General features: G+C 42.4%; 1 protein-coding gene and 1 long non-coding RNA gene across 2 annotated transcripts in view; one reads left to right on the top strand and one right to left on the bottom strand.

Annotated features, from left to right (window-relative positions):
- Positions 1-11609, bottom strand: part of LOC143785090 (uncharacterized) — a 108055-nt gene extending 96446 nt beyond the window's left edge. The window contains exons 1-3 of the mRNA XM_077273761.1: positions 11548-11609; positions 7754-7828; positions 7632-7672 (exon numbers count right to left, since the gene is read on the bottom strand). Coding sequence (XP_077129876.1) covers positions 7632-7672; positions 7754-7828; positions 11548-11609 — 178 coding nt within the window. The remainder of the gene's footprint in view (positions 1-7631; positions 7673-7753; positions 7829-11547) is intronic.
- LOC143785536 (uncharacterized) overlaps positions 1-20392 on the top strand; it is a 185782-nt gene that overhangs the window by 151432 nt on the left and 13958 nt on the right. The window lies entirely within an intron of this gene.

The following is a 20392-nucleotide window of genomic DNA, read 5'->3' as shown; positions in this document are numbered from 1 at the left end:
CTGTGTCTCTGTATGCTATTTTAGTTGCGCATCCAAAGACATGATTTGGTGAGTCTCAACCGACACATGAAACTATTGCATGCTGCAGTTTATTCACTTCCTCTGCACTGCTCCATTGAACAACATTAGTCCGAGTGTTTTTCACTGCCAGCACTCGGACCCTAAGCATGATGTACACAGTCTTGGCCATCACTCAGATGTTTTTTTGCTATTCAACTAGAATATAATTTACTTAATTTACATATCCTCTTGCACAATAGTCGGGCCAGTAAATCTTGCCATATAAATTCAATATATGCATTGAGAAATCCTACAGACTAGTGATGAGCAAGTATGCTCATTGCTCGTGTTTTCCAAGCATGCTCGGGTGTTCTCCAAGTATTTTGGGCCTACTCGGAGATTATGTTTGAGTCGCCGCAGCTGCATGATTTGTGGCTGCTAGACAGACTGGACATGCAGGGATTGCCTGTTTGTTAGGGAATCCCCACATGTATTCAGGCTTTCTAGCAGCCGCAAATCATGCAGCTGTGGCGACTCAAACATAATCTCCGAGTACGCCCAAAATACTCAGAGAATACCTGAGCATGCTCGGAAATCCCAACTAAAGAGCATACCCACTCATCACTACTACAGACACATACAGGAGATTTATTATGTCCATAAGCCCCAGGAGACCCAATGGATGCCATTTATATTCTTAGGCTACACCATCACTTTTGGGTTAGTGTGATTCTCTGGGTGTCCCACCAAATCTGAAAATTAAAGGACTGTAAGATTGATTTAATTCTTCCTCCTCTTTTCCCTTCTAAATGGTCGTGACACAGACGTTCACAATCTCATTTATTTGAATGATCCAGTTACAATTCAAAGCGCCGTTGTTAGCTGGGGCACAGTGATACCAGTGAAGTTTTGTGCCATATACACACAGTCCTATTAAATACATAACTGCACATAGCTATGCTATATTAACACATACATACTGATTTTAAGCTAAATGTATACACTACAACATTTTGAACTTTGTTTCAGGCATTTGACTGATTTTATAATCTAAGAGGTTCTTCAACTAATCAGGGGATGATGTGCAGATTCTGCAAACTTTCTCTCCTGCCTTAGACTGATCAAATAGATCAGAATCAGGCTAAAGGAGAGAGAACCGTACAACTGCATAGTTCTCTCATTGATCGGGACGGGCGCCGTGTCTCAGTCACAGGAAGCTGCCTGCAGACTATAAGATGCACACACTTTTTAAAAAGACTTTTTTTCTTTCTAAAAAGCGCATCTTATAGTCTAGAAAATATGGTATATGTTTGGTATCACCATAATCATACTAACTTCTAGAGTTATGGTGCAAGTCATTTTTACCAAATAATGAACAATACAAAGCCCAAAATTACTAGAAACATTGCATTTTCTTAACCATTTCACAACAGTTAGAATTTTTTTCCCCAATTTTTTGTGTATTACATGGTTAAGTGAATAATGTCATCACAGCGACAACTTGTCCCTTAAAAAACAAACATTCATACGGCTATGTCAATGGAAAAAAATGAAGTTAAAAGCAGCTCTTTTAAGAAAAGAATGAAAAAATTTAAAGAACAGAAATTCTCTTCAGTAAGGGATTAAAATGCTGCCACAGTAATTTATGGAGCGCCCCCAAGCGCAGGGCCGCGGGGTCCTCGGTACCGGGCCTCTCTGTCTCAGTTCTGGGGTTGTCACGGTGGCTAGACCTGGTCCGTGACCCTGCTAAGGAGCGTCCAATGAAAGGTGTAGGTGCGTGTTGCAAGTCGCAATGAATGACGAGGACACAGGATTGCAGTCTCTTTACCTCCTTACTGAAGGCTTCAAGATCCTCAATCCAGAGTACTGTTAACAGGGCTGTGTGAGACCGGCCGGTCCGATGGCACCTCCAGAGTTCCCTTTGCAGGTGGAAATCTGTGCCTACCTTCTAGCGCCTGTGTGTTGTAGTACTTCCCTGCTGAGCACCACGGGATAGTCCTCACAACTGTTGTGTCTGTTTCTGATGTTATTTCCCACAACTTATGTCTGTTCTGATGTTCTTCTCCGTCCCCCAGATGATATGGATAGGACGCACCCGTATGACGGGGTAGGCCTGGAGTTCTTCCGGGACCCTAGTGACGCCCCTCTCCCACAGTTGCCTCCTATGTCTGCTTAGGTTATTTAGGTGAGACAGCCAACCTATAATTAACTGTCCTGCTGTTGGTTTGAAGTAATGCTTGCAGCCCAATACTTCCTCGGCGTTCCGGCCACCGGCTACGCGCCTCAGTAGGATGTTGCCTCGATCTTACAGCACGACTCCTACTGGTGTTATCTCCTTTTTGCTTTGATCTCGTTTCTCACTCTCCACAATAAACCTCGCTTCTTGTCCTTTCTTGAGATACCACTGTGATGTAGTGCAGGCGCGGTTCCTTAACGTTCTTTCCTTTTTGCTAGGCCTCTGTCAGGATCCCACCACTGACAGGGACCCCCTGAATCTTCCCCTGCAACACCCTCTGCCACAGGATGTTGCTTGGTTCCAGCCCAGTCAGCTTCTGTCTTTCTATCCAACCCCCAGTTTTACCAGATTGTGAGGAGTGGCCTAATACATAGCGCCCTTAGCTCCCCCTGGAGGCCAGACTATGAAGTGTATTGGTGTCTGTGATACCTGGTCAGGTGAACTCCTTCAGTGCCATCAGACGTACCATCACTCCCCTTAGCGGCGGAGCATCAGTACTGCAACGACCAGGACTCTGGGGCGCTGCATTTACATTCAACAAGTAGTAGAAGCAAGAAACTAAAAGTAAGATGTAGTATAAAAATTTACGAATAACGTTTTGTAAGCAATATAACTTAGCAGTCTGTCCTTTATTAACCCTTGCGGCATTAGGATGTTGTATTAAGATCCTCGGCAAGAGTTCTCAGGTGTGGAGTGGGCTCCGGAGGTGAGCTCCCTTCACGCGCAGTAGATACTACTGACTTCTTGCTGAGGTTATTAACTATAATCAGTCATTGTGACTCAATCATGGGGAACTGATGGGTTACTTTCGCAGCCTAGAGTCTGCTGAAGACCTCCGTTGCTGTCATCTCAGGCCTCCTGTGAAGCTCAGCCATAAGCTTAGCTCCATTGGAGACTCAGATATTCACTGTGCACTACAATAATATAGTATTGCAGTATACAGTATAGATGATCAAATGATCAGGTTGAAGTCTCTTATGGGGACTAAAAAATAAAGAAAGAAAATGAAAAAATTAAAAAAAATATAAAAATTCAAATCACCCTTCTTACCCCTGTGAGATAGCGCTCCCTGAGTGCGTTGGGGGACACTCACTTGGCAACGGGATTAAAGCACTCAGGCACGTTTTCTCACAAAAGCAGTCTATCCGGTTTATTAAACATCATAAACCGCACCACGAACAGTTCATTATTTGCATCAATGAAACATCCTAAGCACTGACAGTCTGTTCCAATGGCAGATACTTCTCTGCCCGTAACCCCCTTTATCTGGAATTACCTTACAAGAGCTCCTGCTCCACACACTGACTTCTGTCAGTCCTGGTTCCCATTGAAGCTGCCAAACTGGGATCACCGTCCTTGTGACCAGGGCACTTCAGATAGTCCAGACCCGCAGACAGAACTGTAGCTTCCCCAACACAGTAGCCATCACAGGCTCTGCAGATACAGCCTCTCCATGAGCTAGTCTGGAAGTCCCGTCCCAGGCACGTCCAACACACAGGCCCTCAGTCCATAGCCTCACCAGGTGCTTCCAGGAATCCAGTCCACTCCAGGACATTCCAACACACAGGCCATACACAGGACCTCACACTCTGACCATTCAGGTCCATACACTCAGCATGTGACCCAAACCCTGGTCACATTATGTACCTGTAACCACCCCCATAGGTGGGAGGTGTGTGTGGTTAGCCAGTCCCGCCCAGCCTCCCTTTTAACTATACAAATACTTGTGGGACTACAGGTCCCAGAACAACAATACTACAGGCTTACAGCGCAGACTCCCTCTGTGACACATACCGGCCATTTACAATCATGCCGGACACTGTTTCATTATTACCATTACACATATGCCTCCATGCATATCCTGAGGAGCACATACAGCGCCCCTTGGCTGTAACATGGGTCACTGCATCACACCCCTTTTAAAAAATAAAGAAAAAGAAAAAAAAAACATTTTTGCTGCATTCAGAAAACTCCAATCTATTTAAATATGGAATTAACCTGATTGATAAACACCATAAAAAGAAAAAAAATCAAAGCGCCATAATTGCATTTTTTATTGATCCCCTCCTTAAGGTCTCCTTTACACAACCATATAAAACATGTACGTGAAAAAACAGTACTGGTGTCAACAGTGTATCATCAGTGTGTCTGTTTTTACGATCAGTATTATCAGCATTTTTACAGTACGGGTATAGAAATAACTAAATGACAAAGCTTCTCTTAAACTTAGCAATTTTAAATACGGGCAGCACACGGATTGTACACTGATGCCTCCCATGTGCGGTACGTGTTTTGCATTGACCCATAGTCTTGTATTGGCCTTTGTCATCCGTGCTGCCAGAAAAAATGGACTCATCTCCATGTTTTTCTTGGACATATGGTCTAAGTAAATATACGGACTCGTGCACAGCAGCATAGATTATAATGGGTACTCGTGGTATCTGAGAAAAAAACGGATGCCACACGTACTGGAAACACAGACATGTGAAGGAGCCCCAAGTAAGCGTAATAATAAGCAATCAAAGCATAGTATATACACAAACTTACTGTCAATAAAAACAATAAATCACAGCCAGGGCCGGTTTTAGGCAAAGTGGGGCCCTAGGCAAAAGTTTAAAATGGGGCCCCAAATGCTAACAAATTGCACCAACAAACAGAAACATTTTGGTTGTAGCTATATGCGCTGATTTCAGACCACTAAACGAGTGTGATTAACAATATTGAAGTCATTCGCCACTTGTTTCCAGCCTCTTTACACCGGCTGAGGAACAATGATGAGGACAGAATGATCAGTAGTAAATCAATCTGTCCCCATACAGTATCATCTTAGCAGCATATCTACAGTTTTAACTGGGCGATGTGCTGATGAGAACAATGATTTTTGTTCCGGCATATACTGTACATACATACACCGTACATACACACAGATACACATACACGTACTGTACATACACACATACACATATACACATATAGTATACACATACCGTACATACATATACCATACATACACACAAATACACATACATACACCGTACGTACACACAGATACACATACATATACCGTCATACATACACATACCGTACATACACACATGCATATACCGTACATTCACACACATAGATATACATACATATACCATACATACATACAGATACACATACATACACCATACGTACACACACAGATACACATACCGTACATACATACACAGACATATACCTTACATGCATACACACATACAGTTATATACACATATAGTATACACATACCGTACATACATATACCATACATACACACAAATACACATACATACACCGTACGTAGACACACCGATACACATACATATACAGTATATGCAAACACATACATATACCATACATACACACAGATACACATACATATACCATCATACATACACATACCGTACATACACAAATGCATATACCGTACATTCACACAAATGCCGTACACACATATACCGTACATACACAGATACACACACATATACCGTACATACACAGATACAGTTATATACATATAGTACACACATACCGTACATACATATAAAATACACACACCCAAATACACATACCGTACATACATACATATACCGTACATGCATACACATATACCGAACATACAGATACACATACACGTACCGTACATACACACATACAGTATATACACATACCGTACACACATATACATACACATATATTGTATGCACATGCACATAAACATACTTATATACCATATATCCATACAAATTTATTGCACATACACAGATACACACATACTGTGCATGCATACACACATAGCCATACAATATACCATACATACACACATATACCGTACATACACAGATACACACACAGAAACATACACATAGAGACACACAGATGCACACACACATATACAAGCATATACATACACACATACTAATCTTGTATAGGTGGTCAGATGAGCCCTGGATGAGGTCACATAGTTCAGCTGGAGAAGGCTGCAGACCCCACTGTGGGGGATGGGGCACAGAGCAGGCAGGACTGATATCAGCCCCCTGGTGCTGTCCCGTGCAGTGAGCCTCCTCCCCCATCTCTTCTCTGTGAGGTGCAGCCTGCTCTGAACAGAACAGTGGAGGGAGCAGAAGACCCCCTGTAAGTCCTGCTCTTCCTCCACTGCTGTCCCTATGTGCTGTGCTGCCCTGGGGCCCCTGACTGTAGGTGAGCACTCACCATTGGGACGCTCCATGCAGCAGGACAGACGGCAGCCAGTGAGCGCTCTCCTCAGTCTGGTCACTGTGAGGTAAGGAAAGCGTTCATTGGCCAGCGTCTCTCCCTGCATGACACGCCCCCTTTTTGATCTCCTGCACTTCGCGCCCCGCTCTCCCCCGGCACCCGGTGTTCCATGATTATAGGAGGGAGTGAGAGGAGCCCGATCCTGCATGATACCGGGCCTACCTGCAGGGGCCCCCCTCCACCTCTGGGCCCCAGAGCAGTGCCATCAGCAGTATGTCTGCCCCTGGCTGGGGGCCCCTAGGGCAGCGGGGGCCCCAGGCAGCTGCCTAGTCTGCCTGCCCCTAACGCCGGCCCTGATCACAGCATTAAAAACAAGCCCCTACTCGGCTCCAACAGCAAATGAAAAATGTTACAGGTCTCGAAAAATGAAGACACAAAGCAACATTTTTTTTCAATACTATTAATATTTTTTCATTGCTTAAACAGAAAAAAAAATTGATGCATTTTTGTCGTTACTGTAATCAGACTAAAGAGATAACCATGTTCCCAGGTAATTTCTATCACACAACAATAGCTGTAAAACTAAACCCCCAAAAATGGTGGAATTGTATTTTTTTTCAACATTTCATTCTACTTGAAATTTTTTTACTGTTTTTTAGTATATTATACAGTAAAATAAATGGTGTCATTCAAAATTCCAAATCGCCCTCATATAGCTATGTGGATGGATAAATAAAAAAAAGTTAAGAATCTTGGAAGAAGAGAAAAACTAATCAAAACGCAGGGAAACAGGTAAGGAAAGTCAGCTCACAGTGATCGGGGCACCTGTTTGCCCAGCAGGGTGTCTGCGCCCGAGTCAGGGCTCCAGTGACCCAAACTTATTTACCATGATTAAGACTATGCGCCAAAACACGTGGCTTTATCAGGTTCTATGTGGATTTGGTGTTATCACTATTTAGTATTTTTCTGATCTAAAATAAATCTAAGTTTTATCCATATCCATCTATTCATCTTTGGAGGATTCCTTTTCTTCTAGGGAAAAACTAAAGTGCAAAATGTCCTGGTTCTTAATCTACAATTTGACTTAATCCTGTCCCAAGGTATAAAAGCTTTTTTAAATTCTTCTTCATATTCTGGTGATTAAACAGGCTCCTACCTTTTTTCACCTGTGTGCTGTCCTCTTGTCTGTTATTTATGCTGCAAAATAAATTGAGAATAAAATAGAGAAATGACTGAATTTTCCCTGTAATTGTGCGACTTGTCCCAGATAAAAGCTACCTGAGTACTACCTGCTGCATGCTGGAGGGAAGCTGTCTGTACTGTGCCTTACAGCAGAATGTTCTGCACCCGCAGCTAATGAACAGGCGCATTAATTAATAATGTGCAGCTTCAATAATTAAAGTCCCCTCTCTCATCTTCTTTTCAATAGATTATTCACCCTTATACCATAGCCATGTTATTTCCTTTCGGTGAAGTTATACGCAGCACTTTCTGGTTGCTGCAGGAACTCAATATCTCCATAGCAACACAAAAGCAAATGGATTAGTCATGTTTGGGCCAAAAAGTACAAAACCTCAATTAATTTAATTAATTAGATACCGCCTGCAAGTGTAACAGAGGGGAGTGATGATGACAGGTTACACAAATGAAGCTGATCAGACATTAAGTGGCACATTTTACCATATGGCACACCTTTATTGTTTAGCCCAGGGTTTCATGGAAGAATATATTGAATTTATAATAAACTATTAAATTGGCATGACAGTGTTTTAATAAACCTCAGACAACTACAGACGTTGTCATGTAACTGTGCAAATCCAAAAATCTAATTTTACTTCAACAGGTTTTAATATACAATGGGGAAAATAAGTATTTGGTACACTGCCGATTTTGCAAGCTTTCCCACCTACAAAGAATGGAGACGTCTGTAATTTTTATTGAAGGTACACTTCAACTGTGAGAGACATAATCTTAAAATAAAAATCCAGAAAATCACATTGTATGGTTTTTACATAATTAATTTGTATTTTATTGCATGAAATAAACATTTGATACAATAGTAAAACAGAACTTAATATCTGGTACAGAAACCTTTGTTTGCAATTACAGAGGTTAGATGTTTCCTGTAGTTCTTGACCAAGCTTGCACACAATGCAGCAGGGATTTTAGTCCACTCCTCCATACAGATCTTCTCCAGATCTTTCAGGTTTTGGGGCTATCACTGGGCAAAATTGAATTTCAGCTCCCTCCAAAAGTTTTCTATTGGGTTCAGGTCTGGAGACTGACTAGACAACTCCAGGAGCTTGAAATGCTTCTTTTCAGCCACTCCTTAGTTACCCTGACTGTATATTTTGGGTCAATGTCATGCTGAAACACTCAGCCACGACCCATTTTCAATGAGGGAAGGATGTTTTTGGCCAAAATCTTGCGATGCATGAATCCATCCATCCTACCCTCACTATGGTGCAGTCATCCCAGGGTAGCCATCAGGGCATTACTGCCCTGACTGGCGTATGGGGCCCGGTGGGCAGAAGGGGCCTACTGGGCCCATGTGCAGCCCAAAACTGGATCCTGTATTCTAGATGTGGCCTCACCAGTGATATATAAAAGGGTAACAATACGTTGGGATAGCAGGATTGTATCTTTCTTTTTATACATTCTAAAATCTTGTTTGCTTTTGCTGCTGCTGTGTGACATTGAGTACTGCTGCTCAGCTTACTTGTAAGGAGAATACCCAAGTCCTTCTCTTTATCTGTAGTCCCAAGTATACTCCAATTTAATGTATATGCAGCAATGGGATTACTCTGTCCTAAGTGCATTACTTTGCATGTATCTACATTCAATCTAATTTTCCAAGTGTTTGTCCATTCAGTCATCTTATTCAGATGGTTTTGCAATATTGTAAAGTTAAGGTCAGATTTTAATATCCTAATACACTTTGCTCTCAATCCCATCCACAAAATCATTAATAAATAGGTTAAAAAGAATCGGTCCTAGCACAGATCCCTGTGGTTGACACTGCTGACAATATCCCATTTAAAAGAACGTACCATTTATGACAACTCTTTTTTCCTATCATTTAGCCAATTCCTTACCCATCTGCATATAGTTTCCCTCAGTCCCTGCTCCTGTAGCTCCAGTATAAGGCTGTTATGTGGTACAGTATCAAATGCCTTTGCAAAGTCCAGATAAATCACATCAGCCACATTACCAACATCCAGATTTGCACTTTCCTCCTCATAGAAACCCAACATGTTAGTTAGACATGACTTATTCTTCATGAATCCATGCTGGTTGTCAGTTATTATATTATCTGCAATATATTTCTGCAGGTCATCTATATCTATATATATAATTGTCTAAGGGTTTTTCTGTCTGTCTGTCTGTCTGTCTGTCTGTCTTTCTGTCTGTCTGTCTGTCTTTCTGTCTGTCTGTCTGTCTGTCTGTCTGTCCTGGAAATCCCGAGTCTCTGATTGGTCGAGGCCGCCAGGCCTCGACCAATCAGCGACGGGCATAGCATGGCGACGATGATGTCATAAAGGACGTAGACATCCCCCGTCTCTGATTCAGCGACGGGCACAGTATCGACGTAGATGTCATAATGGTTGCCATGGCAACGATGATGTCATAAAGGTTGCCTCAACCAATCAGCGACGGGCACAGTCTGTCGCGAATTCTGGAATCATCATTGTCCATATACTACGGGGACATGCATATTCTAGAATACCCGATGCATTAGAATCGGGCCACAGTCTAGTCTATATATATAATTGTCTAAGGGTTTTTCCATCTGTCTGTCTGTCTGTCTGTCTGTCTTTCTGTCTGTCTGTCTGTCTGTCTGTCTGTCCTGGAAATCCCGCGTCTCTGATTGGTCGAGGCCGCCAGGCCTCGACCAATCAGCGACGGGCACAGCATGGCGACGATGATGTCATAATGGTTGCCATGGCGACGATGATGTCATAAAGGTTGCCTCGACCAATCAGCGACGGGCACAGTCTGCCGTGAATTCTGGAATCATCATTGTCCATATACTACGGGGACATGCATATTCTAGAATACCCGATGCGTTAGAATCGGGCCACAATCTAGTCTATATATATAATTGTCTAAGGGTTTTTCTGTCTGTCTGTCTGTCTTTCTGTCTGTCTTTCTGTCTGTCTGTCTTTCTGTCTGTCCTGGAAATCCCGCGTCTCTGACGTAGATGTCATAATGGTTGCCATGGCAACGATGATGTCATAAAGGTTGCTTCGACCAATCAGCGACGGGCACAGTCTGCCGCGAATTCTGGAATCATCATTGTCCATATACTACGGGGACATGCATATTCTAGAATACCCGATGCGTTAGAATCGGGCCACAATCTCACTCCCACATACTGTATATAGCTCACTCACACACTGTATATAGCTCACTCACACATACTGTATATAGCTCACTCACACATACTGTATATATAATTGTCTAAGGGTTTTTCTGTCTGTCTGTCTGTCCCGTTTATTCATTCGCTGATTGGTCGAGGCCAATCAGCGACGGGCACAGTATCGACGTAGATGTCATAATGGTTGCCATGGCGACGATGATGTCAAAAAGGTTGCCTCGACCAATCAGCGACGGGCACAGTCGGAATCATCATTGTCCATATACTACGGGGACATGCATATTCTAGAATACCCGATGCATTAGAATCGGGCCACAATCTAGTCTATATATATAATTGTCTAAGGGTTTTTCCGTCTGTCTGTCTGTCCTGGAAATCCCGCGTCTCTGATTGGTCGAGGCCGCCAGGCCTCGACCAATCAGCGACGGGCACAGTATCGACGTAGATGTCATAATCAGCGACGGGCACAGTATCGACGTAGATGTCATAATGGTTGCCATGGCGACGATGATGTCGTAAAGGTTGCCTCGATCAATCAGCGACGGGCACAGTCTGCCACGAATTCTGGAATCATCATTGTCCATATACTACGGGGACATGCATATTCAAGAATACCCGATGCGTTAGAATTGGGCCACAATCTAGTCTCTTATAATACCCTCAAAATTTTGCACACTACTGATGTCTGACTTACCGGACGTTGTTGCCTGGATCCACCATCTTTCCTTTCTTAAATATTGGTACTACATCAGCCATTTTTCAATCCTGTGAAACTAGCCCTGTTACAAGAGAGTCTAAGAATATGAGATACAGCGGTCTGTGAATTATTGAGCTCAATTCCCTCAGTATCCGTGGATGAATGCAATCTGGGTCTGGGGATTTGTCAATGTTTAAATTGCCCAGACGTAGATGTACTTCTTTTTGTGTTAAACTAGTAATATCAGGTGGTGAATTTTGATTTTTGCCCTGTTGAATGATCCCTGTAACAGACAGTTCATGAATCATTGGTGAACACGGATGAAAAGTGCCTATTTAATATCTCAGTATTTTCTTTATCCTCTGTAATTAATTATCTTGTTATTGTCATCTTTTAAGGGGCTGATACCATCTGTTCTTTTCTTTTTGGCATTAATGTATTTATAAAAATGTTTTGGATTTATTTTAATGTCGTTAATGATTTGTTTCTCTGTAGATAATTTTGCTAGCTTGATTTCTTTTTTACATTTCTTATTTAGATCTTTATACTCCTGAAATGCTATTTCAGTATTCTCGGCTTTCACGATTTTGAATGCCCTTTAATTTTGTCTTATTAAACTTTGTACTGTCTTATTTATCCATTACATTTATCCTTTACATTTTATTACCACAGGGTATAAGTTTTATTCAGGAATCTAGTAGTATTTCCTAAAAAATGCCCCATTTATGTTCGGTATCCCCAGTTACCATGATGTGGTCCCAGTCTACACTATTAAGCTCTTCCCTTAATTTGTTGAAATCAGCTTTTTAAAAGTTCCAGGTTTTGGCATTTGCCCTTTTGAATGTTTGATTGAAAATTACATTGAAACTTACCACCTTATGGTTACTGCTTCCCAAACCTGTATATCTGAAATTGTATCTGGTATATTTGACAGAACCAGATCATCGGGGTCCAAAGGTGGAGGGGGACACCTGCAGGGCTGCTAATGAGGGCAATCTGGCCTGTTTCCCCAACCCAGTGGCTCTGGGGGACCCATGGCCAGATTACCCTCATGTGCGCCGGGCACAGAGAGCGATCTCTGCAGCTGCTATGCCTACATGAGAAAATAACAGAGGAATGGAGCTCCACGGATTCATCCTGTGCTTCCTGTCTGGCGCTTCCTGTCTGACACAGTTGTGCGGCTGGATGACGTCAGCATTCAGTGTGTGGCTGTGCCAGAGAGAGGAAGCTGCAGGGAACAGTGATGCTGTGCGTTGTTTTGTTTTACCAATACATTGGGGGACTGTGGGGTGTGGGAGAGAGGGCACTGATGGAGATGGTGGGGGAGAGGTCAATGATGGAGGTGGTGGGGGAGAGGGAAATGATGGAGGTGGTGGGGGAGAGGGCAATGATGGAGGTGGGGGAGGGGGCAATGATGGAGGTGGTGGAGAGCGCAATGTTGGAGGTTGGAGACAAGGCAATGATGGAGGTGTGGGAGAAAGCAATGATGGGGGTGGTGGAGAGGACTATGATAGAGGTGGTGGAGAGGGCAATGATGGAGGTGATGGAGAGGACAATGATGGAGGTGATGGAGAGGACAATGATAGATGTGGTGGAAAGGGCAATGATGGAGGTGGTGGAGAGAGCAATGTTGAAAGTGAAGGAGCAATGTTGGAAGTGAAGGAGAGGGCAATATTGGAGGTGGGGAGAGGGCAATGACAGAGGTGGTGGGGAGGGCAATGATGGAGGTGGAGAGAGGGAAATATTGGAGATGGGGAGAGGGAATTTATGGAGGTGGTGAGGGAGAACAATGATGGAGGTGGTGGAGAGGGCAAACATGGACATAAAAAAAATAGTTTGGGTGAAATGGTGGATGAGGATGAGGAAAAAGCCAATATGCTAAATGACTTTTTTTCATCAGTATTTACAAAAGAAAATCCCATGGCAGACAAAATGACTAGTGATAAAAATTCCCCATTAAATGTCACCTGCTTAACCCAGCAGGAAGTACAGCGGCGTCTAAAAATAACTAAAATTGACAAATCTCCAGGCCCGGATGGGATACACCCCCGAGTACTGCAGGAACTAAGTACAGTCATTGATAGACCATTATTTTTAATCTTTAAAGACTCCATAATAACAGGGTCTGTACCACAGGACTGGCGTATAGCAAATGTGGTGCCAATATTCAAAAAAGGGGCAAAAACTGAACTCGGTAATTATAGGCCAGTAAGCTTAACCTCTACTGTGGGTAAAATCCTGGAGGGCATTCTAAGGGATACTATACTGGAGTATCTGAAGAGGAATAACCTTATGACCCAGTATCAGCACGGGTTTACTAGGGACCGTTCATGTCAGACTAATTTGATCAGCTTCTATGAAGAGGTAAGTTCCGGACTGGACCAAGGGAACCCAGTGGACGTAGTGTATATGGACTTTTCCAAAGCTTTTGATACGGTGCCACACAAAAGGTTGTTACATAAAATTAGAGTAATGGGGATAGGGGAAAATATGTGTAAGTGGGTTGAGAGCTGGCTCAGGGATAGGAAACAAAGGGTGGTTATTAATGGAGCACACTCGGACTGGGTTGCGGTTAGCAGTGGGGTACCACAGGGGTCAGTATTGGGCCCTCTTCTTTTTAACATATTTATTAATGACCTTGTAGGGGGCATTCAGAGTAGAATTTCAATATTTGCAGATGACACTAAACTCTGCAGGGTAATCAATACAGGGGAGGACAATTTTATATTACAGGATGATTTATGTAAACTAGAAGCTTGGGCTGATAAATGGCAAATGAGCTTTAATGGGGATAAATGTAAGGTCATGCACTTGGGTAGAAGTAATAAGATGTATAACTATGTGCTTAATTCTAAAACTCTGGGCAAAACCGTCAATGAAAAAGACCTGGGTATATGGGTGGATGACAAACTCATATTCAGTGGCCAGTGTCAGACAGCTGCTACAAAGGCAAATAAAATAATGGGATGTATTAAAAGAGGCATAGATGCTCATGAGGAGAACATAATTTTACCTCTATACAAGTCACTAGTTCGACCACACTTAGAATACTGTGCACAGTTCTGGTCTCCGGTGTATAAGAAAGACATAGCTGAACTGGAGCGGGTGCAGAGAAGAGCGACCAAGGTTATTAGAGGACTGGGGGGTCTGCAATACCAAGATAGGTTATTACACTTGGGGCTATTTAGTTTGGAAAAACGAAGACTAAGGGGTGATCTTATTTTAATGTATAAATATATGAGGGGACAGTACAAAGACCTTTCTGATGATCTTTTTAATCATAGACCTGAGACAGGGACAAGGGGTCATCCTCTACGTCTGGAGGAAAAAAGGTTTAAGCATAATAACAGACGCGGATTCTTTACTGTAAGAGCAGTGAGACTATGGAACTCTCTGCCGTATGATGTTGTAATGAGTGATTCATTAATTAAATTTAAGAGGGGACTGGATGCCTTTCTGGAAAAGTATAATGTTACAGGGTATATACACTAGATTCCTTGATAAGGCGTTGATCCAGGGAACTAGTCTGATTGCCGTATGTGGAGTCGGGAAGGAATTTTTTTCCCCATGGTGGAGTTACTCTTTGCTACATGGGTTTTTTTTGCCTTCCTCTGGATCAACATGTTAGGGCATGTTAGGTTAGGCTATGGGTTGAACTAGATGGACTTACAGTTTTCCTTCAACCTTAATAACTATGTAACTATGGTGGAGAGGACAATGATGGAGGTGGTGGAGACTGCAGTGATGGAGGTGACGGAGAGGACAATGATGGAGGTGGTGGAGAGACCAATGTTGGAAGTGAAGGAGATAGCAATGTTGGAAGTGAAGGAGAAGGAAATGTTGGAGGTGGGGAGTGGGCAATGATAGAGGTTGTGGAGAGGGCAATGATGGAGGCGGAGAGAGGGAAATATTGGAGATGGGGAGAGGGAATTTATGGAGGTGGTGAGGGAGAACAATGATGGAGGTGGTGGAGAGGGCAAAGATGGATATGGTGGAGAGGACAATGATAGAGGTGGTGGAGAGGGCAATGATGGAGGTGGTGGAGAGAGCAATGTGGGAAGTGAAGGAGAGAGCAATGTTGGAAGTGAAGGAGAGGGCATTGATGGAGGTGGGGAGAGGGCAATGATAGAGGTGGTGGAGAGGGCAATGATGGAGGTGGAGAGAGGGCAATATTGGAGGTGGGGGAGAGGGAATGCTAGAGAATGAAATTTCCATCTTCAAAAGCTTGTCGGCTGAGGGAAGCATGAAATGCTCTAAAATTTCTTGGTAGACGGCTGCGCTGACTTTGGTCTTGATAAAACAAAGTGGACCTAAACAAGCAGATTACATGGCTCCCCAAGCCATTACTGATTGTGGTAACTTCACACTAGACCTCATGCAGCTTTGATTGTGTGCCTTTTGACTCTTCCTCCAGACTCTTGGACATTGATTTTCAAATGAAATGAAAAATTTACTTTCACCTGAAAACAACACTTTGGACCACTGAGCAACAGTGCAGTTCTTTTTCTCCTTGGCCCAAGTAAGACGCTTCTGGCATCTATGGATCATGAGTGGCTTGACACAAGGAATGCGACACTTGTAGCCCATGTCCTGGATACGTCTGTGTGTGGTGGCTCTTGAAGCAATTACTCCAGCAGCAGTCCACTCCTTGTGAATCTCCCCCAAATTTTTGAAAGGCCTTTTCTTAACAATCCGTTCAAGGTTGAGGTTATCCCAGTTGCTTGTGCACCTTTTTCTACCACATTTTTTCCTTCTACTCAACTTTCCATTAATATGCTTGGATACATTACTCTGTGAACAGCCAGCTTGTATAGCAATGACCTTTTGTAGCTTACCCTCCTTGTGGGTGCGGCAATGACTGCCTCCTGGACATCTGTCAAGTCAGCAGTCTTCCCCATGATTGTGGAGCCTACTGAAACAGACTAAGGAACCTTTTTAACCCCTTAATCCCATTTGACGTACTATTCCGTAAGGTGACCTGGGACTTAATTTCCAGGGACGGAATAGTACGTCATAGGGATCGGCCGCGCTCACGGGGGGAGAGCGGCCGATCGCAGCCGGGTGTCAGCTGATTATTGCAGCTGACATCCGGCACTATGTGCCAGGAGCGGTCACGGACCGCCCCCGGCACATTAACCCCCGGCACACTGTGATCAAACATGATCGCAGCGTTCCGGGGGCATAGGGAAGCATAGCGCGGGGTTGCATTCGGGTCCTGCAGGTAGGTGGCTTACCAAGCGCCTGCTCAGAGCAGGTGCTGGTAAGCCTGCAGCCCTGCATGTCAGATCGCTGATCTGACACAATGCTCTGCAAAGTATCAGATCAGCGATATGACCTTATAACATGATGCCCCCCCCCCTGGGGCAATGTTATAAAGTAAAAAATATATATTTGTGTACAAAAGAAAAAAAAAAAATTCCTAAATAAAGAAAAAAAATATTGTTCCCATAAATACATTTATCTAAATAAAAAAAACAATAAAAGTACACATATATATATTATCGCCGCGTCTGTAACGACCCGACCAATAAATTGTCCCACTAGTTAACTCCTTCAGTGAACACCGTAAAAAAAAAAAAAAAAAGAGGCAAAAAACATCGCTTTATTATCATACCTCCGAACAAAAAGTGGAATAGCACGCGATCAAAAAAACGGATATAAATAACTATGGTACCGCTGAATACATTGTCTTGTCCCGCAAAAACGAGCTGACATACAGCATTATCAGCGAAAAAATAAAAAAGTTATAGTCCTCAGAATAAAGTGATGCAAAAATAATTATTTTTTCTATAAAATAGTTTTTATCATATAAAAGGGCCAAAACCTAAAAAAAGATATAAATGAGGTATCGCTGTAATCGTACTGACCCGAAGAATAAAATTGCTTTATCCATTTTACCAAACGCGGAACGGTATAAACGCCCCCCCAAAAGAAATTCATGAATAGCTGTTTTTTGGTCATACTGCCTCACAAAGATCGGAATAAAAAGCGATCAAAAAATGTAACCTGCCCGAAAATGTTACCAATAAAAACGTCAACTCGTCCCGCAAAAAACAAGACCTCACAAGACTCTGTGAACCAAAATATGGAAAAATTATAGCTCTCAAAATGTGGTAATGCAAAAAAATATTTTTTGCAATAAAAAGCGTCTTTTAGTGTGTGATGGATGCCAGTCATAAAAGTCCACTAAAAAACCCGCTATAAAAGTAAATCAATCCCCCCTTCATCACCCCCTTAATTAGGGAAAAATAAAAAAATTAAAAAAATGTATTTATTTCCATTTAGTGCTAGGGTTAGGGCTAGGGTTAGGGTTGGAGCTAGGGTTAGGGTTTTGATTACATTTACGGTTTGGATTAGGGTTAGGGGTGTGTCAGGGTTAAGGGTGCGATTAGGGTTATGGTTGGGATTAGGGTTAGGGGTGTGTTGGAGTTGGGGTTAGGGTGTGTTTGGGTTAGGGTTTCAGTTAGAATTGGGGGTTTCCACTGTTTAGGCACATCAGGGCTCTCCAAACACGACATGGCATCCGATCTCAATTCCAGCCAATTCTGCGTTGAAAAAGTAAAACAGTGCTCCTTCCCTTCCGATCTCTCCCGTGCGCCCAAACAGGGGTTTACCCCAACATATGGGGTATCAGCGTACTCAGGACAAATTGGACAACAACTTCTGGGGTCCAATTTTTCTTGTTACCTTTGGGAAAATAAAAATTTGGGGGGCTAAAAAACCATTTTTGTAGGAAAAAAATGATTTGGGGGGGCTAAAAAACCATTTTTGTAGGAAAAAAATTATTTTTTATTTTCACGGCTCTGCGTTATAAACTGCAGTGAAATACTTGGGGGTTCAAAATTCTCACAACACATCTAGATAAGTTCCTTGGGGGGTCTAGGTTCCAATATGGGGTCACTTGTTGGGGGTTTCTAATGTTTAGGTACATCAGGGGCTCTGCAAATGAAACGTGACGCCTGCAGACCAATCCATCTGTCTGCATTCCAAATGGCGCTCCTTCCCTTCTGAGCTCTGCCATGCGCCCAAAAGGTGGTTCCCCCCCACATATGGGGTATCAGCGCACTCAGGGCAAATTGGAAAACAACTTTTGGGGACCAATTTCTCCTGTTACCCTTGGGAAAATACAAAACTGGGTGTTAAAGATATTTTTTGTGGAAAAAAAAAGAATTTTTATTTTCATGGCTCTGCGTCATAAACTGTAGTGAAACACTTGGGGGTTCAAAGCTCTCACAACACATCTAGATAAGATCCTTAGGGGGTCTACTTTGTAAAATGGTGTCAATTGTGGAGAGTTTCAATGTTTAGGCACATAAGTGGCTCTCCAAACGCAACATGAGGTCCCATCTCAATTCCAGCCAATTTTGCATTGAAAAGTCAAAAGGCGCTTCTTCCCTTCCAAGCTCTGCCATGTGCCCAAACAGTGGTTTACCCCCACATATGTGGTATCTGGGTGCTCAGGCCAAATTGTACAACAACTTTTGGGGTCCATTTTCTCCTGTTACCCTTGTGAAAATAGAACAAATTGGAGCTGAAGTAAATTTTTTGTGAAAAAAAATTAAATGTTCATTTTTTTTTTTAACATTGCAAAAATTCCTGTGAAGCACCAGAAGGGTGAACTTCTTGAATGTGGTTTTGAGCACCTTTAGGGGTGCAGTTTTTATAGTGGTGTTACACTTGGTTATTTTCTATCATATAGACCCCTCAAAATGACTTCAAATGTGATGTGGTCCCTAAAAAAAATGTACATAGTGTACTCACTTATGTATAGTGCAGTCCCTTAGTATATAGTGTACTCACTTATTATGTGTAGCACAGTCCCTAATTATATAGTGTACTCACTTATGTGTAGCACAGTCCCTTAGTATATAGTGTACTCTCTTATTATGTATAGAACAGTCCCCTAGTATATAGTGCAATCATTCATTATGTATAGCAGTCCCTTAGTATATAGTGCATTCACTTATGTATAGCACTGTCCCTTAGTATATAGTGTACTCACTTATTATGTGTAGAAGAGTCCCTTAGTATATAGTGTACTCACTTATGTATAGTACACTCCTCAGTTACATAGTTTCCGCCTTTATTATGTATAACACCGTCCCTTATCCTCCCTAGTTATATATGGTGCCGTACCTTATTATATAGCTTCCTCTGCTGTTATGTACAGCACTGTCTCTTATATAGTGTATTCTTGTTATTTTTATTATTCACAGAACCCATTTTTATTACATAGTCCGGTCTCTTGTTAGAATATCAAATGACTGCTGATGGTGCAGCACCTGAATGGGAGTCCAGTTCATCAGCTTATACAATATATATATATACTAGCTGTACTACCCGGCTTCGCCCGGGTTAATGACTGCTGTTAGCAAAATAGAATGTGTTAACAAAAATTTATTCTGCACACAAAAACCACAAAACAAATAGATAGAAATGTAATTATTAAAAGGCAAAAACTAAGCTAATAGAAGAATTTCACAACATATATTAGCTTTGTTATACTGAGAATGTCTTTGTTGCCTATATTAACCAATCAGAGCTCAGGTTAATTAACTGTAGCAAAATAGAAGCTGAGCTGTGATTGGTTGCTATTGGCAGCCTGATAAATCCCCAGCCAACAGGAAGCCCTCCCCCCTGGCAGTATATATTAGCTCACACATACACATAATAGACAGGCCATGTGACTGACAGCTGCCGTATTTCCTATATGGTACATTTGTTGCTCTTGTAGTTTGTCTGCTTATTAATCAGATTTTTATTTTTGAAGGACAATACCAGACTTGTGTGTGTTTTAGGGTGAGTTTCATGTGTCAAGTTGTGTGTGTTGAGTTGCGTGTGG

The sequence above is a fragment of the Ranitomeya variabilis genome, chromosome 7 (assembly GCF_051348905.1).
Source record: "Ranitomeya variabilis isolate aRanVar5 chromosome 7, aRanVar5.hap1, whole genome shotgun sequence".
In the NCBI taxonomy this organism is placed as follows: Eukaryota; Metazoa; Chordata; class Amphibia; order Anura; family Dendrobatidae; genus Ranitomeya; species Ranitomeya variabilis.
This window is presented reverse-complemented; position numbering and strand designations above follow the sequence as displayed.